General features: G+C 40.9%; 1 protein-coding gene across 1 annotated transcript in view; it reads right to left on the minus strand.

Moving 5' to 3' along the window:
- Positions 1-4,899: 4,899 nt before the first annotated feature.
- The window catches only part of HACE1 (HECT domain and ankyrin repeat containing E3 ubiquitin protein ligase 1), a 62,168-nt gene continuing 44,955 nt past the window's right edge, over positions 4,900-22,112 (minus strand). Inside the window, exons 18-24 of the mRNA XM_038761013.1 lie at positions 20,803-20,952; positions 19,264-19,460; positions 13,192-13,323; positions 11,485-11,583; positions 11,127-11,197; positions 6,372-6,485; positions 4,900-5,792 (exon numbers count right to left, since the gene is read on the minus strand). Of these exons, the coding sequence (XP_038616941.1) occupies positions 5,690-5,792; positions 6,372-6,485; positions 11,127-11,197; positions 11,485-11,583; positions 13,192-13,323; positions 19,264-19,460; positions 20,803-20,952 (866 nt within the window). The 3' untranslated portion in view covers positions 4,900-5,689. The remainder of the gene's footprint in view (positions 5,793-6,371; positions 6,486-11,126; positions 11,198-11,484; positions 11,584-13,191; positions 13,324-19,263; positions 19,461-20,802; positions 20,953-22,112) is intronic.

Below are 22,112 nucleotides of genomic sequence, written 5' to 3' on the forward strand. Positions count from 1 at the left end.
CTCTAAAGGCTTAAGGCAGGTTATTAAAGGACTCTATGTTCCAATCCAACACAGCTGCTTGCAGTTATTCATCTGGTTATTTCTATGCAGCCAGAGAGGTCTTCATTTGATTTAGGAAATTTGCTTTCTAGCATGCCTCGATTCTAAAGGAAACCAATTGGATTATGTGTTTCTTCTGGTCAAATAATCAGTTCAGTCAAACTGTCTCACAGTTCATTGTGTCAGCGCGCATGGAAAGTGGAGTAAACTCTCCACGTGTGTGTGTTGGCCAAAGGTCATATGGAAGTTATGCGGCTTTTCTCACACAGACCAAATGGGGAATTAAAAACAGAGGCAGTAACAGGGATCTTTCTGGAAACAGAAACCAGATGTGCATCTCTTCTGGCTGTAAATCTAAACTACTTCAGGTAAAAGGAAGATGGGAGGAAAAAGCAGGGGGGCCTCGGCCACGTGAAGGAAACAATCAAATCTTTGCTTTGATTTAACCATACTGGTTTTCTTAGACTCTTTTATACAAAGATAGTTTGATCATGGGTAAGTCACTTCACATGCCTCAGTCCCCTCATCTATAAAACAGGGATAAAATACTTGTTCTCCCACACTCTTTGACTGTAAGACCCATGTGGGACAGGAATTGTATCCCATCTGCTTATAGTGCATCTACTACAGTGCTTAGTACTGTGCATGGTACAAGAGTACATGCGTAAGAAAAACCACAAGAATTATTAGTGAAGTTCTTGGTTTTTTTGTTTTACTTAGCTAATAAATATTAATAAAATTAAATGTCAAGCTCTCCAGAGGTTTCAAAAAAGCCCGGCCCTGACTCCTACTATAGTATATATTAAACATTTGCTGGGTGCTGAGGACTGTGCTACGTACAAGATAATTAGATCATATAGATCCCTGTCCCACATGGGGTTCACACTCTAAAAGGGACCGAGAGCAAGCATCTCATCCTCACTTTATAGGTGAGGAGATTTGAGGCCTACGGAAATTAAGTGACTTCCCATGACCACACACCAAGCCATTAGCAGTTACAGGACAGAACCCAGGTCTCCTGATTCCCAGTCCCAGGCCCTTTCTGCTAGGGCACACTGCCTGTTCCTTACCACCTCCAGGGTGAAGTTCAGATTGCTTAAAAGAGTTCATTGTCCTGCCCTATTCCCTGTTTGGGGCAATATTTTCTCTGTAAACTAACGGGGCCACTGATAAGCCCAGTACATTCTGAACAATCGTTAACGATCAATTCTGATATATGTTCAAGTCAGATTAGGAAAGCTTAAAAGTTTCAGAATATGCCGGGAAAATGGGAACATGGATTTCTGTCTCAGATCCCATAATGGGAATGGTAACCCTCTTTGACAGGCACCAAACACCCTCACTGTAACAACTCAGGGGAAGAGTCAGCAATGGTTTATCATCCACCACTCGTACAAACATCCCTTCTGCATTCATTATGAGCCGGGCAGCCAGAGCAGCTAATTTTGCCATCAATTCCTGTCTTCCCTCTCAGTTTCTAGCTCACTGGATCCAGAGTGAAGTTTGGTTTGAACTTGTCCTGACCTACCTTCTTAACGGAGCTTGGTTCACTGGCACCCATTTTGCTCTACCACCTCCCATTTCAGCCCACCCAAGAGGGAGGACCATTCTTTCCTATCATTTCAGCTTTCCATAGTGTCATTGCAACAGCTACATTAAGCTCTCAACAGTTTTATGTTTTAATGGTTTTCTGACTGTACAGCCTCAGCGTATTTCTAAGTATCAGCTCTGCTTAGGAGTGAATAGTTCCATAAAGATGACAAAAGTTAATGAGTATCTCTGATCTGACAAGACATCTGTTCTTTTCTTTCTGAAATGATCAAACACCCACCCTGATGGTTTGAGGCCCATTGGGAGAGAGCAAATATAATCCAATTAATCACTCTAAACTAAAATCCATACTAAATCGGAGTTTCTCAACAGGCTTATCCTACATGCCTGTCAGTAGGATGAGGTGTTTTCAAAAAAGATCTTTTTCATGTAATTAGTACATCCCTCTTTAGCTACACAGTCAGCTCCAGCTAAGTGAAAACTGTGAATAATACAGTGCTCTGCACACAATAATCACTCAATAAATACCATTAATGAATAGGACACAGACATAACAGACCAGTTTAGGCTGATCTATAAGCAAATTTCCAAATATCACATTTCTGTGCAATTACTGCACTTTAAACTGAGGATCAGTTAAAATTTGGAAAAGTAACCCACCACCTGAGTATATATCCACATTGGCCTAATCTCTGTGGAGGGCAAGTGACTGAGCAAAGCAGTCTTCATATGGAGAACCTAGAATATCTGAAATTTTATAAACACATTTGTCTTTTGAATGTGAACAAATCAAGAGAAAGAGATCTCAGTTTTAGAAATAAATGCAAGTAATTTATTTAATATTTGAAGAGCATCCCTCAGTGAGAAGATGAGCTTTAGACCACAGAATTTCTCCCCAACTATCGCTTCAGCCATTTTGTGCTCATTACACTCTTGGGTACTCACAACTTCCCAAAGCTCTTCTGCTCATACCAAACTGACACACCTTATTATTTAAACAAACACTAACCCTTACCCATATTCATTTTTCCTTCACCCTCCTATCTGTAAATTATTTTACAGTCTATCTCCCATGACTAGATTGAGTGCTCCTTAAGCTTAGAGATCATATCTGTTAAACTCTATTTTACTCTCCCAAGTGGTGCGTAGTACAGAGTTGGGCTCATAGTGAGTGCTTAATGAATACTACTGATTGATCGACTGATACACTAACACACAACTATCCAAGCCATCCACATTTCCCTTGTACTTGGGACTTCCACTTCTAAACTCTGTTTGACTTCACCGTCTGATTCTTGAGTACAGGCATTGAGACTCCATTCTCCCAGCTTCTGATTCTTGGTTTAAATCATCTTCTACCTCTCTTACTTTCAAGCTCTGCGTTCTTCAACATTTTACTTTCACATTTCTCCAGCAACGGGCTTTAATTCTTTCCTCTTTTTCCTACTATAATATTTGTCAATCAACAATATTTATTCAGCACTTACTGTGTAGTGTACAGAGCACTGTACTAGGCCCTTGGGAGTGCGCAATAGAGTAGCCAGATATGACCCCTGCCCTTAAGAAGCTAACTTGTGAATATTCTTCTACATCTAAGGAGAAAAATAATTCTCTCCAACATTAAAAAAATTATACTCTGTAATCTTTGATAAATAATTCACGTACAATTTAGTCACCCACCTGTAATCTAGAGAAAGAGAAGTATATGCATGAAATCAATTATTTAAAGGGCCTCTGTAGGCTATATTTTCAAAGTGGCTCCTCTATTTAATAGAACGTTTTCATTGCAATTGCCCAGCATTTTTTGGTTAAAAAAATACAGTACAGAGGCATTCCTGTTAGCTGAAAGGAAGAGAACCTACAGAGATCATTTGCTACCTCCGCTCTGATTGAATTTATGAAAATACAATCTACCCTCAATGTTTCACAGGACCTCTAGCTCAAGACCCTTGTCAGCATTACTTCCATACCTCTCACACTTGCAAAAGTGTCACAGTTTTAAAGATCAGGTTAGAGTCCATCAATAGAAGCACAATTAGATATTCAGCACCTAGGAACGTATATTTGTTCAAATGTACAGTCAGTATTTATTTTGATTACTGTTTCCAAACAACCAGTCAGTGGTATTTATTGAGCACTTACTGTATGCAGAACACTGTACTTGTCTGTTGCCCTGTTAAAGTGTAAGCCCTTTCTTTGTTACGGTATTTGTAAAGCACTTACTATGTGTCGGGCACTGTACTAAGCGCCGAGGTAGATAACATTTAATCAGGTTGGATACTGTCCCTGTCCCACACAGACACTCCTAAGTACACTCCTAAGTAAAATATCTTACATCTTACATAGACTGGGACTGCAATCAATCAATGGTATTTATGGAGTGCTTACTATGCGCAGAGCACTGTACTGAGCACTTGGGAAAGTATTATACAACAGAATTAGCAGACACGTTCCGCTACGAGCTTACAGTATAGGGGATGTGGGACCGACAGAGACTGTCTGACCTGATTAACTTGTATCTACCCCAGCACTTAGAACAGTGCTTGACATATAGTAAGTGCTTAACAAAGTCCATTATTATTATAATATTTCAGCTTGAGGAAATGGTGGCAGTTCACAATTCTCGTTTTTTTTTAAGTGTGTTAGCGAAACAGTTTCTGCTGATTTGCTTTCATTCAGCACTTTGGAAACAAGAGAAACAACAGCTGGACAACAGGAGGCTTTGTGATCTGTGGCAGCTTTCTGTTTCTATACTGGTTTCAAGATCATTTTCAAGAATAAAATCTAGTTGGACCTGCTCTGCTTGTCCTGCCACCAACCAATGTCTCCGTTCCTCATTATAAGTGATAAGAGCCGCTGAGTGCATGCAGAAGGCTCTTTTCGGTTTACGCGAGGCTTCCTGGAAAGTGTCACCAAGGATTACGATGTTTTCTTTACTCAGTCCCACACACAGAGGGCTCCCAACAATTTCAAATTTTTTTCAGTTCACCTTTCAGCACAATCTCAGTCTAGTCTCACACCCAATCGCTTTCCTCTTAACTTCTCCTGCCTCCAATGCGTTAGATGTGAACCAACTTGAGAGATTTGGTTTCTCCCCCTCCAGGAGTAACCAGCATTTCAGAGCCCTTATGTTTGAACTTAGTAGTCAGGATTTCAACTTGATCTCACAAGCCAAGCTACACTGAGGACTGAGCATTTTTAGAAATTATCTTAAAAGATAGTTCATACAAAATGAAAACACATATTCAGAATTACTCCAAAGCTTACAGATATAAAAACAAAACTGATGAAAATAATTATGGTAAAATATTAAATTTTTAATTTGACCTTTAATATAGTCATAGCTATATAAGGCATTTGGAAAAGATCTGAGATCACAGACGTAACAGAGTATGTACAAATTTTAAACAGCAAATAGCCACTGAGACAAATACAACGGAGTGTAAACCTGAATATATAAATTAGACATTTCATTGCATCAGCTGTTTTTTTTAGTTACTCTGACCTAAACTTTACATATATATATATGTATATATATTAAAATATTAAAAAGCTAAAAAAACATTGTAGTATAGCTACAATGTGTGAAAATACACATTTTTGGGTCTGTACACAATCTAAATCCATCCTTTCTGTACAGTGTTCTTTCCAAAAAATAAATGGCACTTTACATGCAACAAAACACACGAGGCTGGGTGTGTAGGTACATTTCAAGTTCCAGGGAAAATAGGACCAAACACCCTTCCATCCGGACTGGTTACACATTGCTCCCTCAATGGAATGTAGAACGGGATCGACAGAAACACATTTGGTTAGGATTAAGGCAACATGAAGAGAGGAAGAGTAGCTGCTTTCAATACAAAACTATCATTTTTTAAAAAATGAAGTGTGCTGCAATTTTTTCATTTGTGGGAGAGTATCACAGACAGACAACACATCAAGGGAAAGGGAGGTGGGGTGGGGAAACCAATTCTTCACGGGTTTTAAACGTCAGACCCGCCTACAGGCTGCATTTGGGCTCCTTCTGCGTTGACAGTTCCTTAAATTGCTTCTGCCATTCTCAATTGCGCATCAGTAGTCAGATGAGTTTGAGGCTTCATTATGCCATTGTGTACCCATAGCTTCCACAGTGTAGTGCCACAAGAAGCCTATCCTTAAGGATTTCCTTACTTGGGTATTCAGGCAACTTGAGCATGTTGATGCTAAAAAAGAAAAACCACCATTAAATACCAAATTTCTGATTGTTTTGTCTGGCGCTGAGAACGGTATGAGATAATTAACGTGAAACTGTCCTCTCAAATTTGCATTCAAATTGGAAAACCCTGAAGATGTCGGATTTATGGAGGGGAGGGGAGAGCCCACTGCTGCATTGCAGTGCCCTTCAGCATCCAAATGCTCTGAAAGAAAATAAGTTCCTTTTTGGTTTAAAATAAAAAACAGCAGAGCCAATTTGCTGTTCTGCTTCAGGTATTCGTTGGCGATTGTGAGGCACCTTCTGTGACACGACACAGTCCTCAGGGCTGCCCTGGCCACCAGGCTGATGGAGGAAAAACTATTAGGCAGCTATCGAATCCTTCGTGTTTCAGCAAGCCAGTTGGTGTGGGGTGGAAGACATAGTCCCAGGTGACCAGAAGGCTTCCAGGACAAATTGGGGGAAGGGGAGGGGTGGGAAGACAGGAAGAGAATAATGCAACCTACCTCATCTCAAGTGCGAAGAGGAAAAGACAATAAAGACACCTTGAGGGTTTCTTAACGTGTTTAAATCAATCCACTGGACTTACCACGTACTTGACGTCGGAAGCAAATTAGGAGTGTATGGCACAGCCGCGATGGTGAAGTTCTGCAGTCCACTACCCCCCATGATGTTCGCAAAGCCACCGTGAGGCACCCTAGAACTAAACGAGTCCCTGTATTACTTTGGAACGGTTTGAAGAGAGAGGCTTCAGTTTGTGTGCTGCCTTTGAGGCAGTTTGGCCGAGGGAAAAGAGGCCAAGGCTGAGAGTCAGGAGACACGGGCTTCTAGACCCAGCTCCACCCCTGGCCTGCTAGATAACCTGGGGCCAGTCACTTAACCTCACTGAATCTCCGTGTCCTCATCTGGAAAATGAAGATGGGATACGCTGTGAGCCTCGTGTGGGACAGGAGGGACTGTCCCCGACCGAATAACCTGCATCTATCCGAGTGCTTAGCCTCATGGCTCTCAATACGTGCCCTGACGATTATGCAAAGGCCTTCGGTTCTGAGCAAAGACACATGACCTCCTCAGGTGAGAAGCAGCACGGCCTAGAGGAGAGAGTGTGGAGTTGGGGGGTGAGAGGACCTGGGTTCTAAACCCACCTCTGCCACTTGCCTGTTGCATGATCTTGGGCAAGTCACTTCTGTTCTCTGGTTCCTTGGTTGCCTCATATGCAAAATGGGGATACAATACCTGTTCTCCCTCCTGCTTAGACTGTGAGTCCCATGTGGGACAGGGACTGTGTGCAACCTAATTATCCTGTATTTACCCCAACACTCAAAACAGTGCTGGCACATAGTAAGCACTGAACAAGTACTGTTGTTATTATTATTATTATTGTTATTATTATCATTATTATTCTATCAGGCACTAAGACCCACAGTTCCAGAGTAGCTGAGACCCGGCAATATGAAGGTGGTTCACCCCTTGTTTCTGAGCTATGCTGGAGGCTGGAAAACTTCAAGCAGGAGCGGGGGGGCGTTCTTAAGTTTGTGGGAGAAACTGGGGTACCGGCCCCTCCTACCCCACAGCACTTATATACACAACTGTAATTTATTTATTTATATTAATGTCTGTCTCCCCCTCTAGACTGTAAGCACATTACGGGAAGGGGATGTGGCTGTTTTATTTTATATTGTACTCTCCCAAGCGCTTGGTACAGTGCTCTGCACACACACAGTAAGCACTCAATAAATACGACTGACTACCCGCCCTCTAGCCTAGGTTTCAGGGGTCAACTTGGTACCTGAGTAAAGTGGCTCAGCAGCGGGTCAGTGTAGAGGATCCTGCCCACCCAAAGGCCCAGCACCAAAGGACAGCGGTCAACAATGACCCCTGGCTGGTTCAGGAAGTGCAAACCCATCTCTGACCCCAGAGCATTCCAGGCTTTCAAATGCAACAAGAGACCACAAAGACAGCCCAAGCTTAGTCTAGTCAAAGCACCCTGAGGGACGTATTTTAAAAACCACAGGAAACAGCTTCAATAGGGAGGGGATCGGAAGAACTATTTCAAATATAACATTTGATTGTCTCTGGGGGAGAGTAATTGGGATTGATGGGGAGAGGAAATCTTGCACGGCAAATATGGAGCACAAAGAAAAGGGGGAAAGGGCAGTCACTTAATCCAATTTTAACAGTGGCCATCGAATGCTAAGGTTTTGCTCAAACCTGTGGGGCCAAACAGAATCTTTCACACGGGAGAAATCAAATGCAATGAGCTTCGGTCAATGCATCCAATTATTTAGCTTAAGACTTCCAAAACTTCAAACTTAACTCCACATTACTTGGAATGATAGAAAAATGTTCTTGATTCTTTGTTGCTTTTTAAGATGGGACATTTTAGTGATGTTCAGTTAAGCCAAGATGGGAGTGGGAAAAGGTTGCAAATTTCAAGCAATTTTTCATTGAAATGTCACAAAACAGTAATCAAGGCTATAAGGTTGTTATGGTGTGCTTAGGTGGGTTATTTTTTCCACAGTATATTACTACTCTAACTCAAAAGCACAGCTAGGAAGCAGTGAGGCCTAATGGATAGAGCAAGTGCCTGGGAGTCAGAAGGACCTGGGTTCTAATCCCAGCTTCACCAATTGTCTTCTGAGTGAACTTGGGCAAGTCAATTTCTCTGTACTTCAGCTAATTTATCTGTAAAATGGGGATTAAAACTGTGAGCCCCATGTGGGACATGGACTGTGTCCGACCTGATTAGCTTGTATCTACCCCAGCACTTAATACAGTGCCTGGCACATAGAGGGCATTACCAAATATTTCCGGGGGAAAAATCCCCGAGAAGTCCCACACATGTTTTCTACAAAAGGATGGGAGAGGTAGTATAAAATGACCGCTTTGTTTGGTCAGGTGATTGAAGCCTGTAAAGACAATTCCTTATTTTTACCCCATGGAAAATTCTCCCACATAAAACATTACAAAAGGCACAGTAGGCATTTAGCATGCTAAAATAACAAAATGTATGCAGCTGTGTATTGACAAAGAAAGTAAGATTCCAAATACAAGCATTTCAGTTTGATGTCACTGAAACCACGGCTCCTTATGAACTGAAATCTGAAAACTGAAGGCTTGAAATCTCCCTGACCCCTGAGGGTAGAGGTGGGAAATTTGCACTGTTCCTACTTGTAGTACACTGGTAAAGTAAAAAGGAATCTAAATTTCCAGGATGATTAGGCCTGCTCTCCTTTAAAGCATTCTAGTGGGGAAAAAAAGAAAGAATCACCAGCAAAAAGAAACCTCGGTATACAAAGCTTCATTAAATCTTCACAAACTAAGACCTACTTGACTATTAGCAATTCAGAAGCCTCCACAACTCTAGTTGGGGCAAATGACTTGAAGTGCCGAAGATGACTTCTTCCTGAGAAACTGCCCCCACCTCTCTCTCTCAGCCCAGAGCTACCCAGCCCCTGGGTTATTAGGGCTGAACAGTCAACTGAGGCTGGCTTGTGCCAACGAATCACTGGTTGGGGCATTCACAACCCAAGGCTCTTGGTTGAATACATCTGTACAGTTTATGGGACTCACGGGTCAGAGGGAAAAGCTACCATGAATAAAAGTGATTTAGTGTACACAGGATCGTGCTGTTTTATACACATTGAAATCATCAAGCGCCAGGTTTTCATTACTCCTAAGAGAAGGTGAAACTGCAAGGGAGAGAGACATTTAAGATATGCCTAAAGATTTTGGTGAAACATTAGAGCCACGATCATAAATGTATTTGTTTTACTAGATCCATTGAATTAATTTTATGGTCAGTGGTTGGAAACTATTCGATTTTTCAATGAAGTGGCACTAAACGTAGATACGCTGACTAGAACAAGGGGAGGGAGTCACATTTCAAATCTGACTGGAGAGTCTATGCCAGAAATGCAGCATCTTGGGATGATTAAGATTAAGAAAAATGCAAAGAGGGGCCATCAGAGTACCTCTCTGGTTTTTACTCAGGAGTCGTCCTCTCTCTGGGTTGGCCCCAGTGCACTAAGATCATGTGCAAAGTCATGGGGGGTGGGCAGAGGGTGAGAGTACACAGACTTAGCTCACGACCCCTTCTCAAGAATCAACAGTATTTATTGAGCACCTACAGCGGATAGGGCATTCTGCTAAGTGCTTGGGAGAGTACAATTAAAAGGTATCTGCTCTCAATCAATCATTTTGAATAAGTGCCTACTGTGGGTCCAGGGCACTGTACTAAGCCCTGGGGAGACTATAAAGAGGTTCCTGAACTTGCACCAGTATGTGTGCGTCCCTCCACCCTTTGTGGCTCTAGATCTTCCTCAGTCTGTTTCTTCCTAACCTTCCAGAGAGCCCGGGCAACTCTTCTTATATACAGGCACAGACAGACCACAACATTCTGGAGCTTTATTATGTTTGGTGTTGTATTTGTGTGCTGTTGTTGACATCTGTTTCTTGTATTTGGGTTTTTTGGATCCCCTCAAAGGACTGTCAACGAACTCCCAACCCCACACCAAATCTCTGGGCCAGGGACCAAATCTTGTTCATCCTTCACTGTACTCTTTCTCAGTGCTCAGTATAGTGCTCCACATACAGAAGGTACTCAAGACATACTATTGAATGAAATGCACATGCAGTATGAAAATGGAGACAAAATACTTTACCTAAAAATGCTGAGGGTCACCTTATCTTGAACAAATGCCTACTGAATATCTACTATCTTCACCCTTATTTGAAAGCCAAAGCATCCAAAAATGCCTTCTGGACTATGCTTAGGAGCCAACTGTGGCTAATGCTAGCAGTGAGAAACGGAGGAGGTGTGAGCAGTAAACTGCCAGTTTGGAAGACACACTCTTGGCTCTGAACCCAAACATGCTGAATGGCAAAAGTAAAGAACAGTCAGGTCTAATGTGACATCCACATCTGAAAATCATCAAAATTAGAACACTAAAAAGATCAAGTACTTGAAAAACCGAAAGCCCCGACCTGACTGAAAAGCCAGCCATACACAAGCCACATGGGGCAACGTCTTATTTTACCTTTCCTAAATATTTTTCAGGAATATTGGATGATTCAATGGTTTGATATTTTTTTTAAATACAGGACTTGTTATCTTTTGTTTTGTTTTTGAAGATAGGTCATGGAACCCTACAGTTAAGTGTATGTCCATAAAGAACAGTGTTTCAATATTGTTCTTTTTTTTATAAACATGAAGTAATGGGAAGAAATACAGTATTTGAGAAGTACTAGTTAACTATGTGAGTAAATGTTTTTTTCATTAGAATTCCAATAGAAATAAAATCCTTTTCAATAAAGGCCAACTCTGTAGCAGAATATTTCTCACCTGCCAGTAACAAACTGCAGAAGCAGAACTCTTTCTTCTTGAGTTATATCTTCCACAACTTCCCAGAACCACTATGAAAAAAACAAACAACAAAAACATGGTTCACATATCACAGGATATGTAAACTATTTTTCAGAACAGAAAATGTGCAACCTGAAGAAAATCGTATCTTATACTATGGAATTCATTCATCAAGAATGACTTCACACACCTTCCTTAGGCAACATTCCCATAAGAACAGTTGAGAGAAATATTTTCCTTTGGTTAACTGACATAAGTTTTTACCCAGTAGACATGAGAAACACACAGAATTAAACTGTAAAATGCAGCTTCATTCAGAGCTCAGGAGTGATTTTACCTGAATAACTGGATCTTCTCTTTCATAGCCACTTGTGTATTCTGTGTTTTTTATCCAATCATTCACATCAATTTCCGGCAGACCAGAAAGTAGCAGCTCCTGGGGGGAGAAAGAAAATAGGGAAGTTAGGTTAGTTATCTTGGAAAACAAAAGATATTACATTTAAATAGTAAATCTGCCTTTAGAAACAGGTTCTCAGGAAAACAAATGATTTTCTTGACCAATTTCAACTTGTCATCAACGTAGCAGTCATGAAATTTGGGGTAAATCAAAGCCTAACAAGTGCTTTTCATCTTAAATATTATACCACAATCTCATCTTTCACCTTTCTTCTCTAAGACGGGGATGATGTTGGGGCGGGCAGGTGGTTTATAAATACCTAGAGCACTCTTCAGTGACCGATATGTGAAAGAAAAACGGGTCAAACTGGTCAAGCACTGTGTCTCTTCCACACTTGTAGATTACAGTCACCATGCCAGTCCAAGGCCTGGGCCGTTCTACATGGTTCTGACTGTGGTGGTGACTTCCTCAATAACGGACAGAATGTAATGTTCACATATATCATATATTCCCTATGCTTTGTAGAACTTGGTCTTCGATACCAGATAGTAGGTTCAAGAGATGGTCAAAGTGGTGATGTCATCACACATCCTCCTTGTATGATGAAAATGGATGCATCATTACTCAATCAAGCAATCAGTCAATCAATGGCATTTATGGAGCACTTTCTGTATGCAGAGCACTGTATCAGTGCTCGGAAGAGTACAACAGAGTAAGCAGACCCAATCCCTGCCCTGAAGGGGCTTAAAACCTGTTCAATGTTAACTCCTCTATGGGAAGTGGATTTGTCGCTTCTTTGTTTTGTACTTTCCCAAGAACTTAGTGCTCTCAGGTTTTCACATTTTACAGACAAAAAACTGGCATGAACAAATTAACTGACTTACCCAAGATCACTTAGTAGACCAGTAGCAGAGCCAGGATTATAACTCAGGACTCGTGACCGCCAGCCCTATGCTCTTTTCAACAGACTATGCTACTATTATTAATAATAATTATACTAATAATTCTGAATGTTATCTTTACCAATAATAATGACAATATTTGGAAGAATTAATTTGCGAATATTTTAAAATAGCATTGATAGGAGGTGGGTTAGTCCCAGAAGCTTTTCAACATGGAGGTTGGATAGCAATTCTTGATGTTTTTGCTTTCACTTTGCTCTACCCATACTATAAATAACAATAATAATAATGATAATAATAATTGTGGTACTTGTTAAGTGCTTACCGTGTGCCAAGTACCATACTGAGCACTGGAGGGGAATACAAGCAAATTGGGTTGGACAGGGTCCCTGTCCACTTCAGGCTCACAGTTTTAATCCCTATTTTATAGATCAGTTAACTGAGGCCCAGAGAAGTGAAGTGGCTTGCCCAGGGTCACACAGCAGACAAGTGGCAGAGCTGGGATAGAATTGCTAAGGTTAAGTGTAAAGAAAGGCAGATGAATCAAAATCTAAGACCAATTCTGTGAACATGAATGAAAATATTTCTGCCAACATTACCCTCAAAAGGCAAAACTTTTCTCAATAATTACATGTACAGTGCTCTGCACACAGTAAGCGCTCAATAAATATGATTGATGATGATGTACCATTAGCCTGAAGGGATGAATGCTAATAACAATAAAGGGACATGTATTCCATCTTACCAGTTCATACTCGTCAAAAAGTTGTATAAGAGAAGGTGGAATAAACATATGAAAGCCCTGTAAAAACGCATTGATCTGAGGTTGAATGGCTCTTGTCATTCGAAGTTCAGTAACAAGTTGTACATACTCAGCCTGAAAAAAAGATGCATATAAAGGTTAAAAAAAAAAACCAAACGAAGGCATTTGTTGAGCTTGCAGAACAGTGTCCTAAGAGCTGGGGAAGTGAATGACAGGGTTCTGCCTTCAGGGAGTTTAATCTAAAGGAGAAATAGGCATTTCCAAATTTCCAAGACAGACCCACATACCCATGGCTCCTCTCCCCTTTTACCCCTAAGCCGCCCCCCATAATATGGCAGAGACAATTTCCCCCCCATTTCCCCAAATCCCTCTCCCTGATTGATCCATTCTTACTATACACTGCCCGTGTATTATTTTCTCATTTGAATACACACAGCAAACATTTATTTTCAACAGCATTAAAATGCCGTTTCTAACCATGTTACACTCATCAACCTTTTCTAACCCTCTTCTTCTGCTCTACTGCTTTCCCTTCTTTCCTTTCCACCCAAACTAGGAAACGTATAAGATATGAAAATACTATGAAATAAAAAATTTCACACCAGCATCCCCAAACAATATGCTTCCTAAACCTAGAAAACACTGGATATACAGCAAGAAACCCTGAAAATGTTTTCTAAGTGCAAGTTTATTTGAATGGTGTTCCTCTGTGCAACTGAGCATGGCACCCATGGTGATTCAAAGGAATACAACATCGAGACAAGTGACCGCTTCAGTGGCCGGCAAGTTTCAACTCTGGAATCTCAGGAAAAACTGGAGTGAGGGAGGACTGTCCCGAATGAACAGAACACTGTTTTGGCAACCCCAAATTCCTTCATCTTCTCTTTTTCCCCATGGGATCTGACTGTTTTAATCAAGATCCACAAGCACATATAATCCTGCCAGAAATCCATCCTCTTCAAAGAACTACATAAGTTGTCACCACCTGTCAAGGGCTTATTCAAGATACACTTTAAACTACAAGACATTTCTTGGACACTTGGAGCAAGTCCATCTGCCGGAAAAGGTCATCTGAAAGATGAGATCATTCTCAAACCTATTACTCAAGCTAGATACTTTTTTCCCCTTCAAATGTGGGCCCCACATGGGACAGAGTCTGAATCTGATTCTACTGTATCTACCCCAGCACTCAGCACGGACTATAAGCTCCTGTGGGCAGGGAACGGATCTATCAAAAGTACTCTCAATGCACAATAAATACCACTGATTGATTCTTTGACATACAGTAAGCACTCAAAGACCAAAGTTGTTGTTATTTTTAAATATAAAAGTATTTAAACCATTAAAAGTTTGTATTTAGTAGAGAAAGCCCAACTCCAACCATCCTCAAGAACCTACCCAGAGAAGCACTAAAACAATGTTTAATACAAACAACGACCTAATTTAGACCCAGGAGGCCTGGTAAGTCAATTAATCCATCAATACTATTTATGGAGCTCTAAGAGTTTGGGAGAGTACAACAATCAGCAGACACAACCCACTGCCCTCAGGAACTTAGAGTCTAGAGGGGGAAGACAGACACAAAATAAATTACACACAGGACAGAAAGAGTATATGGAGGAGATGATACACAAATACTTTAATAGTCAACTACTCATGTCCCCGTGCACACAAGTGCTGTGTGTGTTTTTTTTTATTTTAATGGTATTTTTAAGTGCTTACTATGTGCCAGGCACTGGAGTAAATACAAGGTAATCAGGATGTGATGTAAACAGTCCATGTCCTACGTGGGGCCCTCAGTCTTAGTCTGCACTTTACCGATGAGGTAAACTGACTTGTCCAAGGTCACAAAGCAGACAAGTGGCAGAGCTGGGATTCGGACACATGTCCCCTGACTCCAAAACCCCTGAGTTTTTTTCCATTAGGCCACAGTGCTTCCCTTCTGTAGGAATGAACTCTCCACTGAGACAGGTAGCACAGAAAGTCAATTTACGCTGGCAACCTGAAAGGCACCCAGAGAACTTTGAGTAAACCTTGAAAATCAAATAACACAGCTTCCAATCAGGGCCAGCTTATCTGCTTGAAGTTTCTCAATTGGTTGATGGGATGATTAGGTCAAAACACAGAGGCAGGTATACTTGAAAGGGAGGGCAGAGAAGAGGATAATGACAAGTTTCTGCAGTTCTTGTCAGTTTAACCTTCTGGACCAAGAGCTGATGCAAGACAGTAAACTAAAAAGAACATTTGAGGGAAAGTAAACCTAAGAAGGGGAAGAATGTGAAATGACATTAGGCACCTTGTGAGGCAGTTGAATGCCCACTTCCAGCACAGTTTTTCTCAGCTATTCTGCCCAGATGCATTAAACATACAGTGATCTTTCCACCCAGTCCAGGATTTTCCTCAGTTTTGTGCAATGCAATTTAAAGCAGTGGTAAAATTAGTTCACCCTAGAGTGCACCATGCTGTACTGATAGTCCCCATCACTTTCTAAGCATATAAACTTGCCCCCAAAAGGATGCTCATTCTAAGAATTGTAGTAAATGTCAGAAAGACATTCAGTCTATCAATGGTATTACAGGGCACTTACCATGTGCACAGTACCATACCAAGTACTTGGGTAAGTACAAAAGAGGGCTTTTTTTTTGTTTGTTTTGCATTTTATGGTATTCGTTAAGTGCTTACTATGTGTTAAGCACTGTTCTAAGCACTGAAAGTTGGTAGACATGATCTCTCTGCCACACGGAGCTTACAGACTAGATGCAGAGACAGACATTAAAATAACTCACAGATGAAGATTACACAAAAGTGATTTGAGGGTGGGGTGAAAACCAAAGTTCTTGAAGGTTACACAGACCCAAGTGTATCGGTGAAATAGAAGGGAGGGCAAATAGGAGTAAGTGAAGGCCTCTTAGAACAGGTGTGATTTGAGTTGGGACTTGAAGATAGGAAGCATATATTCAATATTCCCAATACCTGTGGTTTGCTTGAAACATATCAAATAATGCACCTATAAAATATTAAGAAATGGTCCAAATGCGAGAAACCTCTCTCTTCCTCCCTTCAAGGCCCTGCTGAGAGCTCACCTCCTCCAGGAGGCCTTCCCAGACTGAGCCCCTTCCTTCCTCTCCCCCTCGTCCCCCTCTCCATCCCCCCATCTTACCTCCTTCCCTTCCCCACAGCACCTGTATATATGTATATATGGTTGTACATATTTATTACTCTATTTATTTATTTTACTTGTACATTTCTATCCTATTTATTTTATTTTGTTGGTATGTTTGGTTCTGTTCTCTGTCTCCCCCTTTTAGACTGTGAGCCCACTGTTGGGTAGGGACTGTCTCTATGGGTTGCCAATTTGTACTTCCCAAGCACTTAGTACAGTGCTCTGCACATAGTAAGCGCTCAATAAATACGACTGATTGATTGATTGATTGATTGAAAAGATCTAAAAACTCTGAAATAGATCTAGTCCATGTCAGAGTTAAGAACTGACTGTGTAATTTGAAAGGAAAGACCACATCATATTAAGGCTTAGAAATCACTGACAAGCTTCCAGTAATTGGGGTATTTCAAACTTCTAAATGCTAAGGCCTTGCTTTACAGTTTTTAAAACCAAAAAGTGGTGAAACACAACACTTCTAGAACCAGAGAATCGTGGGAAGGACGGTATTTAAATGTAAGTAACACAAAAGAGAACTGAAGCATTCTCTCCTGTTGTCGGTGATAAATGATTTGCTTTTATGCAGGAGGTGTTTCCCAACCTGACATGTTTGGTTGCAGCAATCAGGGATGGGCTCTAAGCAAATACAGGGACAGATGACTCCATCCAGCGGCCAGTGACTCACGGGACAACCTCCCCCATCAACCCCAGTCCTGAGCCGAACAGGTCATTGTGCAAGAAGCTCAAGGTAAAAGCCGTGTTGCACAAAAGGGTATGGAAGAAAACACGGATGAAAGGCACAAATAAGCCTGATTTGACGCCAGCAGATTTTCAGGCAAGGTCGTGTGCGTGTGTTTGATCAGAGGCTTGGGGCAAAAAGGGAAGCTAGTGAACAGTCCTGTAAACAGCCAGCCTCCGGCCACGTCACCCGCCAACGCCAGCCGGCTCCTGGGCAACTTTCTTGCCTGACCAAGCAGGCCGGGCCAGATGCCTTGGGCAGCGAAGGATCGGTGGGGAAGTGACGGCCCCGGGCGACAACACTCCCACTGAAGGGGATGCTGTAGGCGAGATGGTCTGAGGAGCGGACTCCGACCGGCCAATCTTCTTCACTGCGGAGGCTAAGCAATCTCCGGCCCCCTCGGCATCCTGGTGCAATCCCAAGTTAAGGAAAACTCGCGCCATAACACTCAGCTCACACTGTCCACCGCCCTGTGTGTGTGTGTCCAAGGAGTCTCTTCCATTAACGCGGCGCACCGAACCCCACGGACCCACAGGTGATGCCGGCCGACCAGGCGCTCCCTGATTCCAGAACAGGGTTCCAACTGGAATGCATGGTGAAAAGTCACCTTGTGGCAGAACTGAATGTGTAGGAGGTCAGAAGTTAAATTTGAAAAGGGGCCCTCGAAACAAGTTGGTGAGGTTCCCCGATGTTCTTCAAGTTGGAGGTTCCGGGAGCTAGGTTCACCTGCCAGCACACCTGGGTCACATTTCGTTACTTCTCGTTACCCAGGGCAGACATTAATCTTTACAAAGGATTTTCCTGCCCCACTAAAGCTCTCAGAGGCAGAATGCCTACTATACGTTTACATTTCAGAGAACTTTTCTCTTTTCCCTGTGAGCTGACATTTAGTTTAGACATCTCCCTGGACAGGCCAAATGTCCAAAAAAATCTAAAACGGATGGCTGTTTTACACTCCTATACTACTTACAAAGAAATGGCATGGCGTCTAGACTGGCAGTTGATTATAAAATAATGAATAATACAGTAGATTAAAAAGGAAATATAGATTCTCACCAAAATTGCTGATTTTAGCAGGTCCCTGCACTGATAGCCAAAATAATGATTTAAAGCAAGATCAATTCCTTCTTAATGCACAAATCTAATTCAAGTCTATATGAAATAAACGTCCAGTGGTTTGGAAAAAGCTTAAATCACGGGGGTTTTCTCATAAGTAAATTGTACGCTTCATTATTCGGTTAAGAATTTATGCTTTTTGAAGTTGAAAAAGTGAACAGGTTATCTGATAATAATTTCCCCCTTTCATTCTTCTGGCTGACTAAGAACTTTCATTTGACAGTGAACTGCCTTTGGATTTATTTACTTTTCAAAACAAACACACTGCTACAATGAACATACATTACACTTAGGAAGGGTATTAAGATTTTATCCAAATGGCATTTCTCTTCAGGGTATTTAATGCTTCTGAAGAGAAATACTTTACCATCAGGCTATTTTGTATGTACACAACATTACGATGTGGCACTAGCACAAATGGACTAGAATGTCTGATCATCATATACTTGAAAATGAAAAATCCATCAGCATCTCGACCATCAGATCCATTAATATTGAACTGCTTAGCTTTTTAAGTGACATCAGACAACCATTACTTCCCCTACACTTTGGGATTCACCCAGGATTCTGTCAAACTGCACTCCAGACTTTTTACTTTTCTTAAGAATACAAGCCAACACCTACCCAATGTGGGGCAATCAAAGACTGAAATGTTCTTAAAGAAATTCATTACTTAGGCTAACGAGACTAACTGGTGCCCACTCTGACACTTGCTGGTACCTTAAACCGTGAATATGTGGTGCCTGGAAGAATCCTCAGCATCATCATCAATCGTATTTATTGAGCGCTTACTGTGTGCAGAGCACTGTACTAAGTGCTTGGGAAGTACAATTTGGCAACATATAGAGACAGTCCCTACCCAATAGTGGGCTCACAGTCTAAAAGGGGGAGACAGAGAACAAAACCAAACACACTAACAAAATAAAATAAATAGAATAGATATGTACAAGTAAAATAAATAGATAAATAAATAGAGTAATAAATATGTAGGGGCCAATGTTTTGGGTCCCAAAGCTATGCTGAAAAACTCAATACTCACTTTGTTATCTTGTGTCACAAGTATACTGGCACCTCCAGGTTTCAAAGGCACTTCTTCCATTGCTCCAAAGACATCAGTCTCCACAGAAAACGTCAGTTCCAGACCCAGGTCACTAATATCATTGTCCAAAATCCATTGCAGGTTTTTTGCATACTCTGGATCAATAGATGCCACATCTTGATAATTTACAGGAATACCTAAAATTAATTTTTTTAAAAATACAACAGTCAGGCTTCCATTTTTTCCTGCCCAGTTTTTTGGTATAATATTGCCCTCTACAGGTGTCTCAAAAGATTGCTAAACAAAATTTTAAAAAGTCTAAATTTCTACACCAATCTACTGCTTTTAGATGCAAATCCGACTAAACTACAAAAAATCCAAGAAATATGACAATACATTCAACAATTTGGGAAATTTTTATTTACTTTTTTTCCAATATTCATTCACCCAAGAGCGTCTTTCTCTCTAGTCTGGCTTCTCTTAAGAAACTGCTTACAACAATATTTGAACTCTGTACAATTGATCTTTTATTGGGAAATAAAATGAAAAGGGTCAAAGATTAAACCGATACATAAGAAGAAAGTTCTCAACTTCTCAATCTTGTCCAGAATGCTGTGTCATCTCCAGCTACAGGATTTTAGGTAACTGTGTCCCTTAGAAAATATGCATTTAAAAAGATTAGATTGAGCTTCAAAATGTTTATGAATTTCAGGTGAGTAGAGTGAGTATAGTTTTAAAGAAAACCAGCCGGGACCTACTGAACTTTGTGGGGGGTTTTGTTGTTATTCTGTCATTTTAAAACTGAGCTTTAAAGGAAGGCAAAGTTTTTCATTCCTGGCCAGCGGCCACGTCCTTCCCTGGACTGCCTGGCAGACAGGCACCTTAATGCTATCAAATATCATTATTAAGGGAGCTAAGTAACAGTCTGGACATTTAGGGATCCTATTCTCATCATGCTTCGACTTTAGTGACAAGTCTTGTGCTTCTGGAGTACTTCATCATCATCATCAATCGTATTTATTGAGCGCTTACTGTGTGCAGAGCACTGTACTAAGCACTTGGGAAGTACAAGTTGGCAACATATAGAAACTTAATGATTTGTTTATATTAATGTCTATCTCCCCCTCCAGACTGTAAACTCACTATGGGCAGGGAATGCCTCAGCTAATTCTCAAGAATTGTACTCTCCCAAGAGCTTAGTACAATGCTCTACACATAGTAATCTTCTCAATAAATTCTATTGATTTATTAATATACTGCACTGTACTCAGTAGGATGCTTGATAAATACCAATCCTACTATCAATTGATAGTATTTCTTGACTAGCTACTCTGTGCAAAGCACTCTACTAGACAATTGGGATTGTATAATAGAGTTAAGTATGCATGATCCCTGCCCTCAAGGAGCTTACAATCTAACTATTCTACTGTTCATCCACTTGACATTCCAAATAAGGGTCGTGAACAAAAATAAATAGTTTTACTGTGAGGAAAGCCTTGCCTGAGCCAACTGTGAGCCTCGGCCCCAAAAGAAGCATACCTAGGATGTGCTTGTAGAAGGACCTTGTGAAGTAGATGTTGACCAGCTGCCTGTGATTCAGAGCTAAACCCAGGATTTGCCCAGCAAACCGAAAGTAGTTCAAATGATCAGGATTGACATAGGAGTTGCTGTTCGGCTGAAACGTTGTCCCTTTTAAAAACAAAATGGTTGCATTTAGACGCTTTACACTTTTCTCCCTATAACGACAACTGTATCATCATTTTGAATTTGATTCAAAATGAAATCTTTTTGTGTTTAATTTTTGATGTTTCCCTTTTTCTAGCAAAGGGAACGTGTGCAAAATAAAAATGGCACCAAGCCAGATTTGAGGACCTTGATTATACAACAATAATAATAATAACAATTATAGTATTTGTTAAGCACTTACTGTGTGCCAGGCACTAAGCACTGAAGTGGATAGAAGCAAATCAGGTTGGACACATAATAGCAGAAAGAGAGAAAAATAGAAAGAGAAAGAGAGAAGTTCTTCATACTCAAAGAGGCCAAATGGATGGTGAAAGTGTTCATTAAGATTCCTTTATGAATAGGTTAAGCATAATCTCTGCTTTTAGGGATCTGAATGCTTAAAACAGAATAATATCAAATGGCAGATGCTCATTCTCTTACAACCTTTAAATATCATATTGTACTTTTACTGTTATTATTAAATTTGTTAAGTACTTACTATGTATCAGGCACTGTTCTAAGCACTGGATTAGATACAAGTTAATCAAGCCAGACACAGTCCCTGCCCCAGATGAGCCTCACAGTCTAAGTAGAGGAGAAAATAGGCATTGAATCCTCATTATACAAATGAGGAAACTGAGGCACAGAGATGTTAAGTGGCTTGCCCAAGTCACAAAGCAAGCAAATGGTAGAGATGGGATAAAAACCCATGTCCTCTGACTCTCAGGCATGTGCTCTTTCCAGCAGCCCACACTGCTCCTCCTTATAGTGCACTTCAAGAACACAGGTCTGTGGCCTGTTTCGCAGGATATGTGAGTAGCTCAATGGAATTGGAAATGGAGATCATCACCATCATCAATCGTATTTATTGAGCGCTTACTGTGTGCAGAGCACTGTACTAAGCACTTGGGAAGTACAAGTTGGCAACATATAGAGACAGTCCCTACCCAACAGTGGGCTCACAGTCTAAAAGGGGGAGATAGAGAACAAAACCAAAGATACTAACAAAATAAAATAAATGGAATAGATATGTACAAGTAAAATAAATAGAGTAACAAATATGTACAAACATATATACATATATACAGGTGCTGTGGGGAAGGGAAGGAGGTAAGATGGGGGGG

Source organism: Tachyglossus aculeatus, chromosome 19, assembly GCF_015852505.1.
Source record: "Tachyglossus aculeatus isolate mTacAcu1 chromosome 19, mTacAcu1.pri, whole genome shotgun sequence".
Taxonomy (NCBI): domain Eukaryota; kingdom Metazoa; phylum Chordata; class Mammalia; order Monotremata; family Tachyglossidae; genus Tachyglossus; species Tachyglossus aculeatus.